Below are 21417 nucleotides of genomic sequence, written 5' to 3'. Positions count from 1 at the left end.
TCCTTCAGGCAATTATGTCTCCAAAAAAAACAAACAAACAAAAAAACAGACAAAAGGGAGCAAAAGAATTGTACGGATGATTTATTCTTAAGGTAAACATTTTATTCAAAAATAAATTACCAGAGATATCTTTAAAAGGCAGACAAGACATTTGTCTCCGACCCACTCGACACAATCAGAGATTTTCCTATCAGAGTATTCACACCGTTTTTCTATGAACATCCTCACAAACAGGAGAAAACTAATTTAATCCCTACAGCAGCAACTTATCTTTCTTTAACAAACCACAGACTGTTAAGTTGATCAAAAGAAGAAAAAAAAACAGCCACTGTCAACTGATTTGACTATAAAATGTATACAAAGTTTATTTAAATATTTAATCCAACATACATGCCCGATTTGTAATGTGAACACAGAAGAAGAAGAAGAAGAAGAAGAAGAAGAAGAGAGACTGTACAGTACGAGACTGGCGCTTGAGGTGAGAAATAATAATGTGGATGGAATTGATGCAAAAGAGCTCAGACAGAAGTGATGCAGCTGTTAGAGTTGAACTAAGACATTAAAATCTGGTTCCTATTGTGGAGAAATCACATCTTATCAACCTGCTGTTGAAAAAAACCCGAGCTGACAGATAAATAAGACTTTACTGTCGACTCGTCACTTGACTCGACTGACATCTCTTTTGCTGAAAAGATGATCAACGGTCCAGTGACACTGATTTATCTGATTTATCCAGCTCAGGAGAAGGAAAAAAAAAGGTTAATAAGGGCTGAATCATTTCTTGTCAGTTAGAGAAATAGTTTGACAATTTTGAAAATAGAAACTTTCTTGCTGGGAGTTAATGGAAAGCTGGATGCCATCTCATGTCTCAGCCAGCAGCCAGTTAGCTTAGCTTAGCTTAGCATAAAGACCGGAAGCAGATGGAAACAGCTAGCTTGCCTCTGTCCAAAGTTTCAAATATCTGCCTACCGGCGTCTCTAAATCTCAGTAATTAATTACATCTCATTTGTTTAATTCTTTAAGTGTAAAAACAATTTGTGGAGGGAATAGTTACAGCACTAAACCCCCCGTAAAAACAAATTGTCGGTTTAACAGTTCGGTTTGTGTATGAATTAAACAAACGAGATAAAAACTGTTAATAAGTGAGCTTTAGCTTGTTTTCAGTCGTTATGCTAAGCTAACCGGCTGCTTTAACAGATATTAGAGTGGCATCTTCTTGTTTCACTCTTGACAAGAAAGCCAATAAGCGCATTTCCCAAAAATATCAAACAATTCCTTTAGATGGATATTAGAAGTTTGAGCTAAAAAAAAAAAAAAAGATCAATATCTCTAAGTCGAAGCAACAGTTTGATCGTTACAGTCAGGTATGAAAACCGTGAATGAGTCTGAGAGCTCCCAGAAGCAAGAATCAAACTTACAGCCTGTAGGTCCTAAAGATGCCTGAAGAAACGCAGGACTAATGCAGCTTTAATCAAAAAGGCGGTGAAAGAGGAAAAATGGTTCAAGATGATGACGATCCTCTCTGGTTACCTGACTATAGCTGGGATCTAAAAAGCTCTTAGCTAGCTTCATGCTACAACACAGTAGCTCTTAACACCATGCAGAGGGCCAAACACTGGCAGGTCCGCTACGAAACGCTGAAGGCCAGATAAAACATGTCAGTTCTAAAATAAAAACAGACCAAAAAAAAAAAAAAAAAAAAAAAATTCAGCTGAGAGGCTCGAGGCTCCTTACAGTTCTCTTCAGGATCACAAAATATTAAAGGGAGACAAGACAGACAGACGTACGAGGGTCTCGTCTAGAAGCAACCTGAGCCCAGAGTTTGATTATACAGATGTTACCTGGTTAAACACCTCTTCCCGAATTTAGTGTGAAAAACTGAATGAATGGAGGCAGGCAGGTGAACCACTAGTATGTCAGAAGAGAGAAACCGCACGCGTCAGTTCAGTTCAGATTTGAAGATGGAGACCGATCAGCCCACCGGGACCGGGTCGGCCGTTAGGTAGTTACAGTAGCCTTTTCCAGCTGGTCCATGACAGGAGCGATCAATTTACTTTCACTTCAGTTTCGTCAATAAAATTTGTTTCCTGATTTTACTGAAATAAAAAAAAGGAACATAATCACCTCATAATTAGTTTTCTGAGTCGATTAGTCAGTTGTGCTTAAAGGAAACGATAATAAACTGAAGAGAAAGTAAACCGAGCGCTTGTAGACAAGATGATTCAATGCACACAAAGTGTTTCAGTTTGCATCCACGGTTGAAAACAGCTGCCCACAGCGGTGTCAGTTATCCCTGAATTACAGCTCAATTCTGAAGCGAGTGCAGTCAGCTACCAGCTGGATTTCAGACTTGCAGATATCACAAGTGCTCTGGTGTGAGTATATGTGTGTGTGTGTGTGTCTGTGTGTCAGCCTACAATATGCATTACAACACAAAGATGCATCTATGGCAGCATGGCACACTGGAGAAGAAAAACAGTCCTTCAAGGTGCTGTTTTGGCAAGAGGCGACGCCGGCTTCTCTGCTCGGTCCTCTGGAGAACGTGCAGTTTCTGCTCTGAGGCACTGGGGGGCGATGAAGAGCAGGGCGGACAGCGAGCCTACAGGTCCACTACAGATCACAGAGAAGGAGGAAGGGGGGGCAGCATGTGATGATGAGGGGTGTTTGGGGTGGAAGAAAAGAGGGTCAGCTTTGGTGTTGAACTAGTTCCACAGTTCTAGGATTGAACACATTGAGCGAGTGGGCAGGAGGGCGATGAACATGACGGGGAGATGAGGAGGAGGAGGAGGAGGAGGAAGAGGAGCGTCAGTGAGTCTTTAACTTGGTGTGCTGCGAGCCCTGTTCTGTCAAGCTGGCTTTGAGCGAGTTAACCACCGTCTGTCTGACGTTGTCTTCCATATATTGTTCAGTTAGTGGCTTCAAAACCTGCAGGAGAGGAGAGGAAGAGATTCTGCGTGAGAACAAATCAAGTTAAATCGTCTACAAAGAGTTTATAAAAGGGGACAAAGAAACTGAAAGAAAGAAGGTTATGGGGAAGAAAAATGTTTAAGGTAAAATAAAAAGGAACCAAAAGAGGATGTAGTCTCAACATGCCGACCACAGAAACACATCCCAATCCTCTCGAACTTAAGACTCATAACTTAACAAAACCTCTTCAACTCAAAATACCATCAAAGAAAAAGAGAAAACAGTCACACTTTACACATCCATCAGAATAAGATGATTAAAAACCGTCTGGACAGGCTTCATGTCTGTGAGATCCTGAGATGGGCCCGGCCTGCCGATGTTCTGTGTCCACACTGAGGGACCCTGGGGTTAAAATATAAGAATCCAGCACCATAGGACTGAAAAATAAACAATAAAGAAGCCAGCAAACTGCAGAAGTTTCAATATGAGGAGGTAAGTTTAACAGTCAGCCAGTGAACCAGCAGCTAGTTAGTTCTTCTTGTAGTTGTTGTTGAGAGGAGTCAAAGCTCTGAGTCCCAGTGTGGCTCCTGATGGGAGTGAAGGGAGGAGAGAGGCGGGCCACGCCAGGCGGCTCCTGACGGGCTCCAAGAGTTTGGAAAACACCTAAGAGGAGAGCAGGGAGGAACGGGAGAGTTAAACAAAGAAGACGACAGACAGACGGAGAGACAGACACTGGAGCAGAGGAGGAAACAAAGATCCAGATGTTTTGCGGGGAGAAAAAAGGATAAAATAAGGAAGAAAAGGAGGAAAGAAAATATAGCACCATACAAATACAGGGTAGCGGGGTGGCTGAGGTGGAGGAGAAAGTAAAAAGATAGAAATCTTGCAGGATTTTGAGCACAGAAAGCAAAAAAGAAAAAGTGAACCGACACTTCTCACCTTTCTGACCGTCCTCTGTAAAGCAGGGGAGGGAGGGAGGAAGACAAAAGCAGGGAGGAGGAAGTCGTCAGAGGAGACATGAGGGATGAATTTTCTAGTGAAACGCAACAAAACACACCGCTTCCTGCCTTGATGTTTAACAATGTCTCACTTTTATAAACTTGATAACAATCTGCAGGTCAACAGGCTGAGAAGAGAGCAAATACAAAGGTGGTGCTGACGGTGCTGCGGCGTGGAGGATATGCTGAAAGGTGAAAAGCTGATGACGTTAACTAAAACAATGATCCTTTCTTCTGAAGAAATGACAGTAAAAACAAAACCAGAACGCCACGATATACTGGAAAGAGGGAAATAAAAAAAAATAAAAAATAAAAAATAGGAGGGAACTCATTGTTTCAAAAATCTTAACGGGCAGGAGATGACGAGGAATGAAGTGGAGTTCTGGTAAAATGAACTATTACAGGAAAGTAGAACAGAAACCAGTGCCAGATGAAGTGGAAAACACACACACACACACCTTGAGGAAAACCAGTCACTTCAAAGCATAAGTGTCTTAACATATCTTAAAAATATTCCCATAATTTTCATAAACGTAACTCTATTTTAACACACCTTTATCACAAAAACACTTCTTACAGCTGCAACATACAAAAACAGAAACATACTTATAACTGTAGAGACTTTCAAATCCAAGCAATATACTCTAAACTCTAAACATGTGTAAGAAATAGATCTAAGTAAACTTCTGTTGTTGGAAATTACCTAAATTAAATTACCTCATCCAAATCTAATCAACTTCCAATTAGATTAAACATTAAAACAATATGAGATTAACTATTTAAATACCTAAATGTTGTAATAATAAACTAATTAGCCTTATAAAGTGATAACTGTTACCCATAAACCAATCCCCAAAAAATAATACCAATCCTTAAAAATAACCAATTTCCTGCCATAAAATCTCAGTTCTCACCTTCTACATTCATTTAAAGGAATAGTTTGACATTTTAGGAGATACTTATTTGCTTTTTTGAGAGATGAATGAGAAGATCAACACCACTCTCATGTCTGTCCATTTAATATGAAGCAACAATCAGAAGATGGTTAACTTAGTTTAGCACAAAAACTGGAAACAGACCAGCTAGTCTGACTACCAGCACCTCTAAAAGTCACTAATTAACACGTTATATCTTGTTTGTTGAATCCCTGCTAAAACAAAAATGTAAAAAGTTCCATAAATGTATTTCCCAAAAGATCAAACTATTCCTTTAACAAACAAACAAACACACACACAGCTCCTCTCATCTTGACAACCCACCTGTTCCCAGAGTGTATCGGCCACCAGATCTATCAACGATCCCAGCTCACGAAACTCTCCAGAATACTTGACATATGCCCAGGCGCACAGCGAGAGCAGCGCCACGCCCATGACCAGGTTAGCCAGCACCGCTAAGGTGCTCAGACCGATGAATCCCGTCACCCCAGACACAATGTAGGTGACGAACATGACCGCAAAGAGTGTGGCGGGTGTACGGGCTGCGTAGAAGATGTTCTTCCCGTCGTTGTGCTTAGAGAAGTTGGTGTAGGTCTCGTCCAGCTCGGACTCCAGCTGGTTCTGGTAGCGCTGGCAGAACTCGTCGCCGCCCATTTTCTTCACGGAGCGGAAGTAACGCACCGAGTGCTCACGGAACTCCTCGTGGCAGCGCTCCAGGTCGGTCGGGGCGATGTATGGCTTGTCCCCTCCGCAGATCTGAGAAGGGAAGACAGAAGAAAGTGTGTGAGTGTGCCTTCCTACTGATGAAATCAACAAAAAACACAACACAAAAGGCAAGATAATCAATTAAATATTCATTACGCCCTAATTTTCACAGAGTATCTGTAGGTCTTAAAAAGCACTGAATCCAGTTCCCTCAAAAAATAAAGACTTACAAGGTATAAAAAGTCTTAAATTTCATTTACTAAAGGTCTTGAATAGTTTCTAGCAAAAACATATTTTGTAATTGGTTAATCCATCCATCAATTGTGTCCGGAACATGCTACTTGATTAATTATATTAATAGGAATTATTGTTACATACAGCTGGGAAGTAATGACAAAAATGTGATATAAATGTCAAATTCCTGTTCTTAATAAATAATTGTAAGCCTTCTGGTTTTCCATCATTCATTTATTTGTATGACTATGAATAATAAATTGAATTTTATGTGTTACTATAAATATCTTAAAAAGTCTTTAATTTAATTGAGTGAAACCCAGTTTCAGGATGTTTTGTCAGCTAAACGGCTGAACTGCTCTGTGCTGTTGCCTTCTAGTAAATAAAACATAATTAATCCATTACTGCACCCTGCTGGCCTTTCAGGACAGCTGATGCTCTCTGGAGTTTGGTGCCTTCACTTATTGATTGTGACTGAGAGGTGAGTAAAAACACATCCTTACCATCTCCATGCTCTTGCTGTACATGTCTTTGGCTCCTGCCACAGCAGTCAGGTTGTTGGCTTCTGCTGTAGCCTGAGAAATAGGAAACAATAACGAGATTCAAGACAGCTGCTGATCTTTATGACCAGTAGAGCACAAGAGAGGAGGAATTACGACCAAAACCTTTAATGATCCACCAGTTTAAAGAAAGTAACTAACCTGCAGCATGGACTTTGGGTGCGGCAGTTCCTCGCCTTGGTAGATCTTTATGTAAGCCTGCAGAGATGTAGAATAATACACAATACTGGACCAGTGTTTCCTGTACAATATACTGGCAGCAAACACAAGAAATTAACAACCTGGCAAGACACATTTCTATTGCCATTATGTTTATAAAGAACAGTAAACATAATGTGTTATTTTAATTGAGAAAATGTGTTACTTCCATTTGTTGCCTCTGGGTTGAACTGAACAGAAAATCAAACTTTGATTGAACCCTGTTTGAAACCAGTTTCATTGGTTGTACATTAAATCTTTACTTCAGTGTTGAGATTTTCATTTTCCTCTTATCCGATTATCCAAAAATAGTTGTTAACACCAGTTGCTCCAGTATAATTTGAGGCTTTATGTTTATCAGCTTGTGACGTATCATCGTGAAAGCCACTGGACCGCACCTTGAAGTACTCCAGGAGATCTCTGCAGGTGACCTTGTTGCCTCCGATCTCCTTCTCTACCAGTCGCTCTGGGGCGAGTAGGAGAGGCACCAGCTTGGCCAGCTGCTGCTTAAAATCTCCATCGATGTCTGAAACAAAAATACACACCCTGATTGTCCTCTGGAGCGTGACGTTTCTGTCCCAACATACTTCAGTGATCACTCTTCATGCTCATGCTCAGCACATGCGCATGTTTCTGTTCTCACACCTTTAAGCCTGCCGTCAAAGTACGGGTTGGTTGCCACCTTGAGACCAGGATGTGGCAGCAGGAAGCAGCCGATGTTGGAGAAGCAGGAGTGGATGTGCTTCCTTACGTTCTGCAATTCTTCGTGTTGGTTCTGTTTCACCTGTTTTAGGGGAAGAGAACAACATACTGACACCATGAAAATGTGTTCAAGTCTTTGTCATTGACTAGCGTGTGAATGTGTACAAACGCGTCCTGCTAAACGAACTTGACACACACGATTGTTTTTGCTTTTCTACACATGAGGTGTGGTGGGTTTGACAGGGACAGTAATTGGTACCTGCTGCATGAATATTTTCTACAATTATTAGAGATTTCTGGGTAGAAAAATGTTTCCTTTTCATTTAAGCAGGCATCATCACAATACAAATGTACAACTTTGATTTTAAAAATGATTCTCACCTGTAGTCTTTTCTCCAGGAAGGAGTTGCCTCCTTGAAGGCCGTAGTTGTGTTCATAAGGATAACTCCAGTCCCGAATCAGGAACATCAGGGACTGAAACACACAACCAACAGCACAGAGACAACAGCTCAGTCAATCATGATTTAAGGGAACAAAATTAAGGTGATTTTTACTTATCTGTACATTTCCTGTCAACTTGCTGTGCAGCCACATATTTAATTGAACAGGTAGCTTTAATGGACAAACTGCATATTCAATGGTATATATTAATTAAGACCTATATGTCCCCATTACATGTATGTACAAGCACCTGGAAAGGTTTCAGGTAGATCTCTTCCATTGCGAGCCGTCCATACTCTGTGAAAAGCTAAACAAAAGAAAAAAAAACCCAATTATAATCAGAAAACACAAACTGAGATACTGTAAGAAACGTTGGTGCTACTTTTTGCTTGAGAGGAAAAATAAATAATAAAAACCTGCAGATGCTGCAGGTCGTCCTCCTGTATGTTCTGGGAGAGATTGTACACCTGAAAACAAAGATGAGACAGAAATGTTGACGTAGTGTTTAAGAGAACAAAGCAGCAGCGTATATTCGACCGTGACAGTGTGTGTATGTTTTAAGTCTCACCTGCACAGAGCTGGTCATTGTGCTGAGGGCAAACACAGTAGCACAGTCCTTTATGGTAGACTGGCTGTCAAACGCTCCCTGGGTGTCAACGAGGAGTACAGCAACCTGTTGGGATGAGTCTAAGTGAGTGTGTGAAAACTTTACCTACATTTTCTCATGAAGCCCCTGACTTTACTAAAGAGTCTACCTTGCTGCCGTCGGGCTTGTCGACCACAAAGACTTCGCTCCAGATCTGGATTCCCGTGGTCTCCCTCTCGCAGCCTCCTCTCCAGGTGAACCCTGTCAGGGGCTCATCATCACCTCCTATCCACGACCCGCTCTCCTGCAGAGGGAAGGAGGAGGGGGCAAGAGGAGAGGAATAAGAGAAACATGAGCGTTTTGTATTCCAAATGCATCTGAAGAACAAGTTTCCACACTGGAGGAAATAACAGTCATCCTGTTCTTTACTGCTGTGTGACTGATGTTTGACATAAATGTAACGGACGACTGAAAAGAAGAAATGTAGAGGAAGTAAAGGAGACTGAAATCTCCAGAGCACCTGTCTCCACGGAAAACCATTTGGTGAGTTTTGATGGTAATTTATTACTGCTTTAAAACGCAACCGGTGTGCAACAATCAGAAAATAAAGTTTTATTTCCCTCATTCACTCTTGGTCTCTCCAGGCTCTCAGTGGGTTCGGGTCAGGCTCTTTTTCTCTCGCTCTTTTTAAAGACAAGTCAGGAAGCAGACAGCAGGCCTCACTTTGCTTTTAATATTTATGAACAACAAGAAATGTCCACCCCTTGTCCTATCACTGATACTAGAGTACTTGTTTTATGAATTAAGCAGTACACAAGGTGAAGCAGCTGCGGTGTCTGTGTTTGACCAATCAGTGAAGGTCAGCCCTACGCCCTTGCCCCTCAAGTTCCTGTACTTGTGGACTTTTTTGAGCACCTGCAACTAAACTTAATACCTGCTCCCTCCAGTTGAAACGCAGGTTTAGTTCCGATGGATTGAGAGGACAGATGAGGGATTAAGTGTGAGGGGAAGAAGAGATGGAGACTGTGCAGAGGAGGTGGAGAGATAATGGTACGAGAGAAAGAGGGAGGAGTTGCAGGTCAATGGACTTTAGTCCATCAGCATTTAGCTCAGATTAGCGCTTCAACAAGAAACTGTTTTTATCAGGTATTTGTGGTGAAAATTACCTCCAGAGAAAAGAGTTTTTCTGTGACCAAAATATTTTGATATCTGTCCAGATTTGACCCTTCTAACAGGGATAAAAGTATTGATTTGGGTTACCCCTTAGCTTTTAATCCAACAGCATCATCAGGTCAAACTTTGCCTTATGTAACTAACCTGTCATCTGCCTGCCCAGTACCTTGTTGACTGAGAGAGCAACTGGATGAATATTAGGTCTCAGCAGAGGTGAGCGAGTTCTTGTTTACCGATCTAATCTCTCACAGGGCATGGGAACATCACACACAGCACAAGTTACACCATCGTCTTCATGTTTTACATGATATAAACACTGAATAAAACATGGCGCCCACAGTAACAAGACTAACAAGTGAACACTGAAGCTCCAGCACAAAAAAATACCACTTCATGGCAAAGGATTCAATGATGTTTGACTGATCATTATGCCCCTGGTCACAAAAAGTGTATTAAGTTATGATTCAAACACAACAAAGAGAAAGTAAAGCAAAACATTGTGACTTTGTATTTCTGGTTGACAAGTGAGAAGACCACAAACAGGAAATGTAAAAACGAGCCTCAAAACCAAATAACTAGTTTGCAAGTCTAAGTATGCAACAACACTGATTCCTGGTGACAACATTATGATGGTGCGTCTCTGCTGCATGCCTGATCATGATCTTATGACACACAATGATAATAATCTGCGATTTGATAACAACAAATACCTACAGTCACCCTCCAAAAATAGATAAACGCGTAACTGAGAAAGCTGTTCAAACCTGTTAGTAACATTAACTGTTGTATGTAATTCAATAAAGAACGACGACATGAACAAACATCAGTGTTCAGGAAAAATGACAACGTGTGTGGATCCAGACAGACTTGCATTGCATGAATGCCCGTTTTCATGCTGCCAAACAGCTGTGAGACAGAGTCATAACATTCCTCCATCTTTCTTGTTCTCTCTGTGTGTGTGTGTTTGTATGTGTGTGTGAGTGAGTGTAAGGTGATCCTGGCTGCTTCTGCGTGTCCAGCTGCTGCTACAAGGTCTCAAGGACTAGTTGTTGATACTTGTGTCGGAGCAAGTCGCACAGTTGTTGGATGGACATGTGCAAGAATGTGTTGTGAGTATGAGTATTATTCATATTTACAGCCAGTAATCAAGCAGGTGTATAAGACTGAAACCCCTGATTAACCTTATTCCACAACCTCCTTTATTATTATTATGAATATCAATCAAATTCAATGCTTAGAACTCTCGTTATGAAACTTTATTACAGTAAAATTCAGCTTCCCAGAAGGCCGATACCAGTAAAACCAGTCTTATTTATGCACCTTACTGGATGTCTTACACACCTGGTTGAGTAAGTATCTCAGTATGAAACCTAACAGGAAACACTTGTCCTCACTTGTCACATTGTGGTGCACATGCCAGTACTGGTTGTGATCACATCTGCGGTACTTTTTTACTTCATCTAGCCCTGTTCTCTGTTTTTATAATCTCTACTGACTGAATAATATAATAATATTACACCATATTAAGCCCCAGAGGAAAGATGTGCTTTTATATGTTTACTTACTGTAGCACAAAGATAAACAAACCATCAGCAGGGCTGCAGGGTTGAATTTGAAATTTCATTGAGAACTGTGTGCCAGTGCAAGAACATGAAATGAGATCAACACTGGGCAATGTTTGCTAAAAAATATGATATTGTACCAAGACTGATATTAAAATTATGCCTGATGTGTTGCACATATTTATGTATGATTTAATTAAAAACAAGAGCACTGAGGAGCATTTTCATTTTCTAGACATGATAGGCAGTTTTATTTACGTGTAAGAACGGCTAATCTGTTTAAAAATTGATTGAGTTAATATCTAAATATTGGTGCCTTTGTAAAAACTTGATTCTTCAACAGAATCAATCAATCAATCAATCAATATTGCAAGGATGCTCCACCAGCTATGGAACAAATGCAAGAGCACAGAGCGTTTAAAATGTTATCCTAAAATCTTTCTACGTTGGCTTATTTCCTTGGAAAAACTGTAGGATTGGTCATAGGAAAAATGGAAAAATGATGTAAATATCAGTCATCAGATATTGGTAAATTTGAAATATTGTGTGACTCAGTTTTACATAATAAATAAAAACTATTTAATTTCAAAAACAACCACTAACCACATCACCGTCCAAGCTATAGGCTACTGTAAAGTGTGAAAACGTAGGACCACACTCCTCCAGTTCCAGCCTGTATATAACACATGAGACATGTATAAAATTGCAGAAAAATATGCGTTGGCATCAGTTAACTTCACTGTTTACATTTCAGACTGGCCACATCGTTCATGGTGGTGATGCACTCACATTCAACCCTGGCAGGATATTTTGAACTGTTTATACTTCAGTCAAGTCTTTTAAATGAATCCTCAGAAACAGTATGAAACCAGCACGTTCTTTACCTCACCTTATTGTGCATGTAGCGCAGCATGAAGTCCAGCAGGAAGGACTTGCCCTTGCGGAAAGCCCCGGCCACAGACACGACCACCACATTCAGGTCCTTCACGTGTTCCTGCAGCAGGATCTTCTCCAGCGCCGCGGCGTCCAGCTCAAAGCTGTGCTCATCCTCATTGGCCAGGACGATCTGGATGGGTCTGGCCTTCTCTTCCTCTACTGCAGCCTGAGGACATGAGTTTGCAATCAATCAAGGCTTTCTGTGGCATTAAGAGAGGTTCAAGTGATTACGCCGCTGATGAGGAAGGTTTCATGGAGGACACAGAGTACTGAATTATAGGGCTGAGATCATCCAAACAAACATCAGGAGGAAAAACAGACTCTTTTTTTCCCCCCATTCTGTCTTCAGGATTTATATGATCATTATTGTCATTAAAGCTTTAACAATTAGTTGATTAATCGATTAATCATGAAGATTATGCTGCTTTTTCCTGCCTTACATTATAGTAAATCAATATCTTTGAGTTTTGGATTGTTTTTCGGACAAATGAGATATTTGAGGACATCACCTTCAGCTCTGAGAAATTAAAATGTTCATTTTCACCATTTTCTGGTGTTTTATTGACCAAACGACTAATCAATTAATCAAGAAAGTAAGTGTCAGATTTAGAGATACAACGATTAGTCAATTGATTGAAATCAATTGCCAACTATTTTGATAAAGGATTAATCATTTTAGTCACTTTTCAAGGAAAAAAAGACAAACATGTCTTTAATTTCAGCTCCATTAATATGAAGAGTTTCTACTTTTCTTTGCCATGTAAGAGTACGTCACCTTGGACTCTGATAAATCATTGAGGGCATTTTTTATATTTTCTGACATTTTATAGACAAATCGAGAAGATAATTGGCAGATTGATTGATAATGAGATTTAACAAAAACTGATGGTAAACAGAGAACATTTATTTGGACTGTCAATTCTTAATTATTCCCTTCCATAAAAGTACAGTAAAAAAAAAAAAAAAAAAATTCTAGATAGACAGAATGCCGAGTGGTGAAAGAAGAAAGGGAAACAAGTCTATCAAATCTTAGTTAGATATGGATTATATGCTTGTCAACAGGAAACACTTCACCTCTTCATCCAGAATCTCTTCATCTGGTGAGAGGGTGAGGCTGGCACCTTCTCCCAGGTTTGAGGCCATGGTCCTGGGAAGCAATTCATCATCCAGGTCTTCAGGCCTGACTACAGGAGACCTCTGCTTATGCCGATAAATAGGGACATCTTCTACTCCACTCAAGCCTTCTGATAATAGGACAAAGTAGAGAGAGGAAGATAAAATGACACTGGTTAGATAACATCATACTGAATGTTAGTGTGCAGACAAAGGGAGTGTAAAGTGAGAAGAATGTGGAGACGGGGTTTTGTGGACATAAAACCCCTTTTCTAAGGAAAAGGTTTCACTGTAATACGTGTGTTTACCTGAGAGACTGACTACTGCTCTGAGAAGTTAAAGAGAAAGTTAAAATGCCCTATATGGGTCAAATTGTAGATGGGAATCTTTCCAGCACTCTGTGCTGGGCTAAATACTGTTATCCACTCTGGTCTACCCATCTAGGTCAAGCTCGAAAATAGCCTTGTGCTGAAAATCACAAAGGGCCGGCAAAAAGGACACGAGAAACAGAAGTTACGAGGACAGCATTGTCACATTTTGATGTTTCTGTGAGAGTCTTTCCCTTAAATCTAAAGCACATGTTCCCTCTAAAAACAGCAAGATTCCTTCCTTCCCATCACGCCACCAAAGCTGCTGTATAAGCAAATGTGCTGAAAGTGTACAAACTGTAATCCACACAGATGAGTAGCTTGTCTTGGTAGGTGACAAAACTGTATTTCTAATACTGAAATATTTAAAAAAAAAAAAAATGGCAAAAGTAATCATCTTTAATTTTATAGGAATTGTTCACCTTTTATTTCTAAAGATGTTCTTAGTTTTTAGACCTCTGAAGTGTTATTCACATACTAAGCCGCTTGATAAAAGCTGCTTTACCTCTTACATATCACATTTTACCCTTGTTCTACCATTTCCAGCCAGAAGGGAACATTTTTTCACTTGCTTTTACAGATATAAACACCACTAGAGCAGGATGAAGATGACACTCCCTGTAGTTAACTACACACTGGAACTGGCAATCCCTCAGCCATAAGCACGAGTCCACTGAACAGGTAGAACAACAATTATCAAACATGGCTCATTCAAACATTTAAAGTGATTAGCCATTCATCTGTAGTAATTTGTAGCACCTGAGTGTCATAAACCGCATTCTAATCAGGTTTCGGTGAACCAGCGGGAGCCATCCCAACAGATTTGGCTGCCATGCTCCTGATAATCAGAGGACCTGTATCTCAGTGACAATAAAGTAACAGAAGTTAAGTCCAGATGTTTGGCCGACATTAGCCACCTGAACTAAAGAGTGGACGTGTTTCATCCCCCAGAAGCAGCCAGTTAGAGACCACAAACCACAACGGAAACGAATTCAGACCAGTTTGTTGTTAATGTTAGTAATTTTGTTGTTTTTAAATTCAGCTCTGAATCTGCTGGTTAACACTTCAAGACCAAATGTCTCCGAAGTTTCTGTTTAACTGTGAGAGCGACAACAGCGGTGAAACAGAACACCTCCTCTCAAACAAGCACAGTATTGTGCCTCGACAGCTGGATGCTGATACACCACCTGTGTGTCTGACACAGGACGAAGACGCCAGTTTATGCTACACAAACAAGTTCATTACAATCTTATTCTCCATGCATGGCACGGGCACCACATTTCATGTGTGCATTACTACTGAAAAACTGGTTCTCTACTGGAAACAATCAACTCTCTGGGTCAATCTGCCGGTTAAATCAAGGAACCAGTGACATGAGGGTGAAAAAAACCCAACAAATCGGATGATTAACAAGTTATAAAAACATTATTATCAAGATAAAAGCAAAGATCTTTTGTGTGATGGTTTGTTGTGTTGCTTGAAATCTCGCATAAAGTCATGCACTTGGTCAAACAGACGAAAATGTGGGCTTCTATGTGAAAAAATGCTGGACTCGAAGAAAGTCTGAGGCCATTTCACGGAGTGGGAGGGCAGTTGTGAAGATATTAGGTAACATTCTTGCTTAAAAAAAAAAAAAGGAAAACTATAAATGGGACATCCATAGATCAAACTGGAGGTGCTGCAAATTCCCAAAGTGCAGCAGCAGCAGCAGCATTGCCTTGCTAGTGTTTGAGGAGCTGCTGCAAGCACAGGGGCAGTTACAGTAATCTGCTCAGCACACAAATTAGCTCTGCACAGTCTGTGGCAGTGCAGGCTCCCATCAAGTCCAGAGCAGCACTCAGCACGATGAAGTGGCACACAGACTGCAGCCACAGAGGGGGATCTACACAAAGACACTATTCTGCTGGGACTGCAGGAGTCTGTATCGCTGCAGAATGTGTGCGAGAGAAACACAAAACACAATAAGCATGCGAGGACGCCAACTGCAAAACAGCCAGTGGAAAAAAAATCAAAAAAAAAAACATTAGCTTTGCTGGTATGTGCACTCACTACTATACTCGCATATCATGATAAAAGTGGCTAATGTACTGTCCTACTCCTTGGCTTGCAGAAAACGAGGGCAGAACTAAAATTAGCTTACTTCTTATCTCACTGAGCAGATGTGAACTTGCCTACACGTTTTCCTGCCCATACAGACACACAAACTTTAATAAGGTCACCATGGGATGGGTCTGTACAGTATATCACGCAAGAAAAGCATAAAGCACATAAACACACAGAGTCTATTCAGTCTTGCATCCCTCCAGTTCTGATGGGGGTCTATCTTTAACTACGCCTGGAAAGAATTAGTGTCTACGCAAGTTATCCTACATCTCAACACGGTCTCCCAAATCGGCTCTCCCTGTCCCTGGACTCCTGCACTGTGTCAGAGGCAAACTTTGATAAGGCCGTGATCCACTTAATTTAACCAGCTGTCTAAACATTGGAGGTTTCATAGTTGAAAGAGGCGTTTCCGTTGCTCTTAAAAGAGACTGTAAGCCTGAAGATACTGGCAAATCTTTGGGAGTACAGTTGAATAGATCCATGTAAAAGTGTTTCGCAAGGAATATACACTACAATTAGTCACAAATATTCTGCAAGCAACATTATGTGAAATATTTTCTGATGCCATCTTGATTATGACATTTTCATTGCCAGAGAAAATATTGCTGGTTTAAGCGTTTAGTAAGCAGGGAAAGTTCATGCAAAAATCTCCTCTCTATTGTTGCAACACTGAGGATCGATGCCAACGCTTCTCGAGCAGGGTTTCAACACCCTCTTCTAGCCATGTTACAGCCAGGTCATGCATTTTAAAAAGAGACTCTAAATTGTGAATATGTAGCTTAGTTAATATGTAGCTTGTCTTGCCGTCAGCTCTTAGAGATGTCATCTATGATTGTTAATTGCTCCTATGTTGTTTCTTTACCTAAATTTTACTATCTTTACTTCCTTGTTCAGATGCTGCGGTTTAAGCCCGTTAGGCTCCGTTTTGTCAAACGAGATAAAAAAACGGTCCAAATAGGGATCACACTTTCACCTTGGCGTCTTCTTTGACGTGTGATCGACAGTCATTAGTCTAATTAGTGGTGACAGAAGACGACCTCCTGACCTCTGAAGCGTTGAACGTTGCAGGATTATTACAGCTACATTTGGCAGATTTTTCACCACAAAACTTCCAAGAAGCGTATATCAAGTGACGGAGAAAAATGATATTTGCATAAAATGTGAACTGGATACAAAACAAACTGTTTTTTACTGGACTAAATGGCAGCGATAGTCTATGTAATTGTTACCACCAAATATATGATGGTTGTAGTTTATTGCATCATTAACTCCTCTCTCACTCTCTGACACACCAGTAGACATGTGGAGCTTGTTTTGTCACATTATGGGCTTGTTGAGTTGATTTATGGACCGATACTCAAGTAATTGATACTCCGTTTGTGTCTAGCACAAACCAGCTTTTCATTTAGTTTCTTGTTGGGTTGAACTTGGTGAAGTTACTCTGTGGATGGCTGTTTTCTGTTGTGGTTGTTAGAGACTCATCTCAATCAAACACTTTCACACAATTTCAACTGTGTTTTGAGTTAAAAGCAACTTGTACAAATATCCAACAAGGCTCTGTGTGCTTTTTTCTATTTCAAACCAGTCTGTGTTCATCAAAGAGAGCGAGGAATCCACTGTGGCCTATTAGGATGCAGGTACACTGACTTCCCTGCACACCAGCACCAAAGGACAATCAGACTTGGCCTCTCTGAACACAAGAGAGGGCAAATGTTCAATTGCAGCAAGCAGAGCAATCGTGAGTCTGTGCTCCGAGGACAAAGTGCAGAATAAGAGCAGCTCCAGTTAGTGAATGTTGTTGCCACAGAGTCAGCGGGTCTGTATGAAAGTAGACATAAAGGTTATCATGATAAGGGACTCCTGACCATATCTCTCAGAGATGAGGCCTTGAGACTATTTACTATTTGCTTACCAGCCTCGACAGTTTAGAGAAGTCTAACAATAACAGACTCGACCATGTGTGTGCAGGAGTAAATTAGTTTTCCTCTGTCATATTGGAAGGCTAAAAGGATATTAGATTTTTTGTTTGGATAAACAAGGTGCCTCATTTCCCTCACTTTCCAAAGCAGCTATCACAAAAAACACTGCTTTAAATCGAATTTAAGGAGAGCACTGATGAGTCACAGATGGAAAGATGGATCCTGAATGAAAACCTTGATCTCAAAAAACAACCTTAACCTTAAACCCTAAGAATCCTGACAACAGTAATAGTTATCAGTAGAGCCGCAACAATTAGCTTTTGATGATTAATTAATCGTTTTCAGTCATTTTTTAAGGAAATTGCCACAATTGCCTTCCTAGATGTGAATATTTTATCTTTGGGTTGTGGACAAAACAAGACATTTAGGTTGCATTGGGCTTTAAGAAACGATCATCGAGATTTTTCACCATTTTCAGACATTTTATAGACAAAACAACTGATCGATTCATCAAAAAAAATGATGGACAGATTAATCGATGATTAAAATAACAGTTGCAGCCCTACTTATTACTTTTACACTGCAAAGCTTGGGAACACAGAAATTACTCCACATTTGTAACTAGTGCTGTGAATCTTTGGAAATCTCACAATTTGATTCCGATTCTTGAGTGTCTGATTTGATTCAGAGTCGATTCTCGATTGAATGAATAGAAAAGGCGGCTCTATTTTCAGTCTCTTGCTCCAGTATGCTGCGTGACAAACCATTCACTAGTGTCCTTATTCCACTGAAATACAATATGAAACAACTGGCAGATAAGATAAGTGGTCCGCAACCTTTTTATTTTAAAAAGTTAACTGCATTAATTAAATTGAAAGCATCTTACAGTCTCCTGCCTGTATGAGAATGACAAACTCTGGGAGACAGAGTGCTCTGCTGTGTTGTTATTAGCATCATGTCTCAAGCAGTGGAGAGCAGCCTCTCTGCTGCACCATTAGCTCCGGGGAAAGTCATCGGCAGAGCTTTTGAGGTGAAACAGACTGAGCATCGAGTTACTTTCTTCACCTCAGAGTTGGTTTAAGCCGTTTAATGCTGCAGTGTGTGTTGGTCGGCTGGTCTCGTTTGTTGCTGCTGGAGTTTGCTGCTCTGCTCCGCTAATATCAGTCTCTGAGTGACAGCGTAGAAAGTTCACAATATACTTCACGTTCGTCTTGCAAAGTTAATTATTTAGTCATTAACTCAAATCATACTGCTGCCTTGTTCAAAGATGAACTACGAGATAACTCTAGCATGTGCACCCTGTAGATTGTCTGGGTGCTGCACCGCCCTCGCGGTTAAGTTCTGCCTTTTCGGTTCCGTCAACATCATGTTATTAAAAATACACCACTTTGAATATGATGGTTTCTTTACACAAGGTCATCTGTGTAGTAGAAATGTGCAATTATTTTCGAAATTGGTCCTTTAACTAACATTTAGAAAATCGATTTTTGACATTTGTGAATCAATTCAGAATAATAGAAGATAAGAATCAGGATTGTTATGAGAATACATTTTGTCACGCCTATTTGTAACTTAAAGCTATCTGTCATGAGATATCCAATATTAGAGGACAGGTTCACAATTTTTCAAGTCTGTCTTAAAACAATAGTTAGGTGCCAAAATAAATATTGAAATAGGTTTTCCTCCTGCTCATACTGACCATTAGAAGATACCTTCTAATGCACTTGATGCAAGTGATGGGGACCAAAATCCACAAGCCTCCATCTTTGAAAAAATGTATTTAGAAGTTTATCTGAAGCTAATATGAAGCTTCAGCCACCCAAATAAGTCAAATCAAGCAGATTTTTCAATGTTACAGTCTTTTTAGTGCCAAAGTCCCTCTTTTTGTTACTACCACTGCAGCTCAACAGGGAAACACAAAGAGGGAATTTGATGCTAAAAAGAACTAAATGTGGCAGATATCCACTTGATATGACTAAGACTGCTGAAGCCTCATAAGCTTTAGATAAACTTTTAAATACATTTTTTGCACAATATGACTGTGTGGACACATTGTGGATTTTGTCCTCCATCACTTAAACTGAAAGCTCATTTGAAGAGGATGTTTTAATCGCCAGTATGAACAGGAGGAATGATTGCAACGAGGAAAACCTGTTTCAGTGTTCATATGGGCACCTTACTGAGGAAACTGGGACCCAAGGTTAAAGCAGGTCAAGTACGAATCTGACGAATATTGTTATAAAGAGGAATATGTCTCTTACTTCTAAGGCTGCATATTTCTGACTGTATAATGCACAAACAGACGTGTATTTATGTAGAGGTTAACATTAGCTTCGCATTTGCGTGGATAAGTCTGCTGGCAAACCGAACAGACTAATAATAGGGCCTTTAAAAATATCCGAGTCATTAGTAGGATGACTGGATTAACGTTAAGTGTTGTTTGTAAGTGAAAACCCAGTTACAGGAAGCTGGTGTTTGACAGTTCAGAAAACGATGAAGCTCGTACAGGATGACAGTGCAACCCCGGCCAGGTTTACAGATAAGCCGCCAGGTGAGAGTGACGGCCCGGACAAATGAGACGACAGGTGCCGCGGGAGAATTTTGTATCCGGTGTTACACCGTATTTGGTGACCCATCAGATTCTGTGACCTGCAGTGTTGGAAGAAGTACCCAGATCCTTTACTTAAGTCAAAGTATCTGATATATTAAATAAATTTAACGAAGTACATCATTAATACTGATGAGTCAATGCATGAGCTGTATTTTAATATGTTAGTCGCACCCCGATTTTCCGCAAATAATACTTTTACTTTCGTACTTTAAGTAAATTTAGCTGGTAATATTTCTATACTTTCACTTTAGTATTTAAATACAGGATTTTTACTTGTAATGTATTTTCACACTGTGATATTGATAGGTTAGTTTTACTTAAGTAAACGATCTGTGTACTTCTTCGAATACTGCAGGTCACAGAATCTCATGGGTCACCAAATACGGTGTAACACCAGTCGGGAATCAGTTTCACAGCAGCTTTTTGAAGCCAAAGTTACACCAACGAAAACACATTTTGACACACTGACAAAATATATGCCCATATAGCTCATTTTCATACTGTTTAGACTGTGTTGGCAGTATGTTTAAGAGGAAACAGATTGTGGCGGCGGTACCACATTTGGCAGGACACCTAACTGAAAACACTGGCGTCTGGCTAACGGAAAAGCGAGAGTTTCCCCCCCTGACAAAGACGACCGAAACAAAACACAATTTACATTAAAACCCTCCTCCTCAGCTTCGTACACCATATCTGCTCACTTTCATAAATATACTCGACAGAATCAACAACGGTTTACCTTCGTCAACGACTCTGTTTTTGCATTTGGGCTCGAAGTGATTTCTGCTCCTCAACCCGCTCACCTCCGCCATCTTGGACTACTGAAAACTAACGTGGCTGACGTCAAAGAAGCTTTTTTTCTCCTCGCGCTGCCTGCTGAAGTTCATGCTGCCCCCAGGCTGCTGCAGCGGCGGGGCTGAAGTGTTTTCATTTTTTGAATAACTCAAACAGATGCAAAACGGCATTTAACTATCATGTTTTTTAAAATACTTAAACAGTTATTTAATTTGTTTGAAAAATTTGTTTGAATTCCGGAACTCGGTATTGTTTTATGAATGGGAGTACAACAAATACACACGAATTCCACATATTTTTTTTAGACTTAATTTGCAGTTTTTAGGTGATTTTTTTTTTTTTTTTTTTTTTTTTAAGGGATTTAGCATTTCTCAGAATTATGTTCCTGGCAGTGTGGAACAGCCTTCCTAACCATCTGAGGGCAGCACAGACCCTGGACTCTTTAAAAAAAAAGGCCTAAAAGTCTTTCTATTCAGGCTTTTTCACTTTAACTCTTATTATTTTTGTATGTTGTATGTTTTTAATGCTGTAGAACTTTTATTAACTTTTTTATTGCTCTTTTGCTTTGGAG

At 40.2% G+C, this 21417-nt stretch overlaps 1 protein-coding gene across 2 annotated transcripts; it reads right to left on the bottom strand.

Annotated features, from left to right (window-relative positions):
• Positions 1–66: 66 nt before the first annotated feature.
• Positions 67–20899, bottom strand: atl2 (atlastin GTPase 2). 2 transcript variants are annotated; one of them, XM_067610491.1, is made up of 14 exons: positions 20791–20899; positions 13012–13181; positions 11891–12103; positions 8436–8570; positions 8249–8353; positions 8097–8147; positions 7931–7987; positions 7621–7713; positions 7183–7321; positions 6936–7063; positions 6481–6537; positions 6283–6354; positions 5165–5596; positions 67–2925 (listed from the first exon to the last, which is right to left on the bottom strand). In XM_067610491.1, exons 1-14 carry the CDS (start codon positions 20861–20863, stop codon positions 2806–2808), a joined length of 1845 nt encoding a protein of 614 aa, XP_067466592.1. In that variant the 5' UTR covers positions 20864–20899; the 3' UTR covers positions 67–2805. The 2 variants fall into 2 exon arrangements, with proteins under 2 accessions (XP_067466592.1, XP_067466593.1); XM_067610492.1 differs by having other exon boundaries at positions 13012–13178; positions 20791–20892.
• Positions 20900–21417: the final 518 nt, after the last annotated feature.

This window comes from Thunnus thynnus, chromosome 14 (genome assembly GCF_963924715.1).
Source record: "Thunnus thynnus chromosome 14, fThuThy2.1, whole genome shotgun sequence".
Taxonomy (NCBI): domain Eukaryota; kingdom Metazoa; phylum Chordata; class Actinopteri; order Scombriformes; family Scombridae; genus Thunnus; species Thunnus thynnus.
The sequence above is the reverse complement of the archived record's forward strand: the minus strand, read 5'-3'. Positions and strand labels throughout refer to the sequence as shown.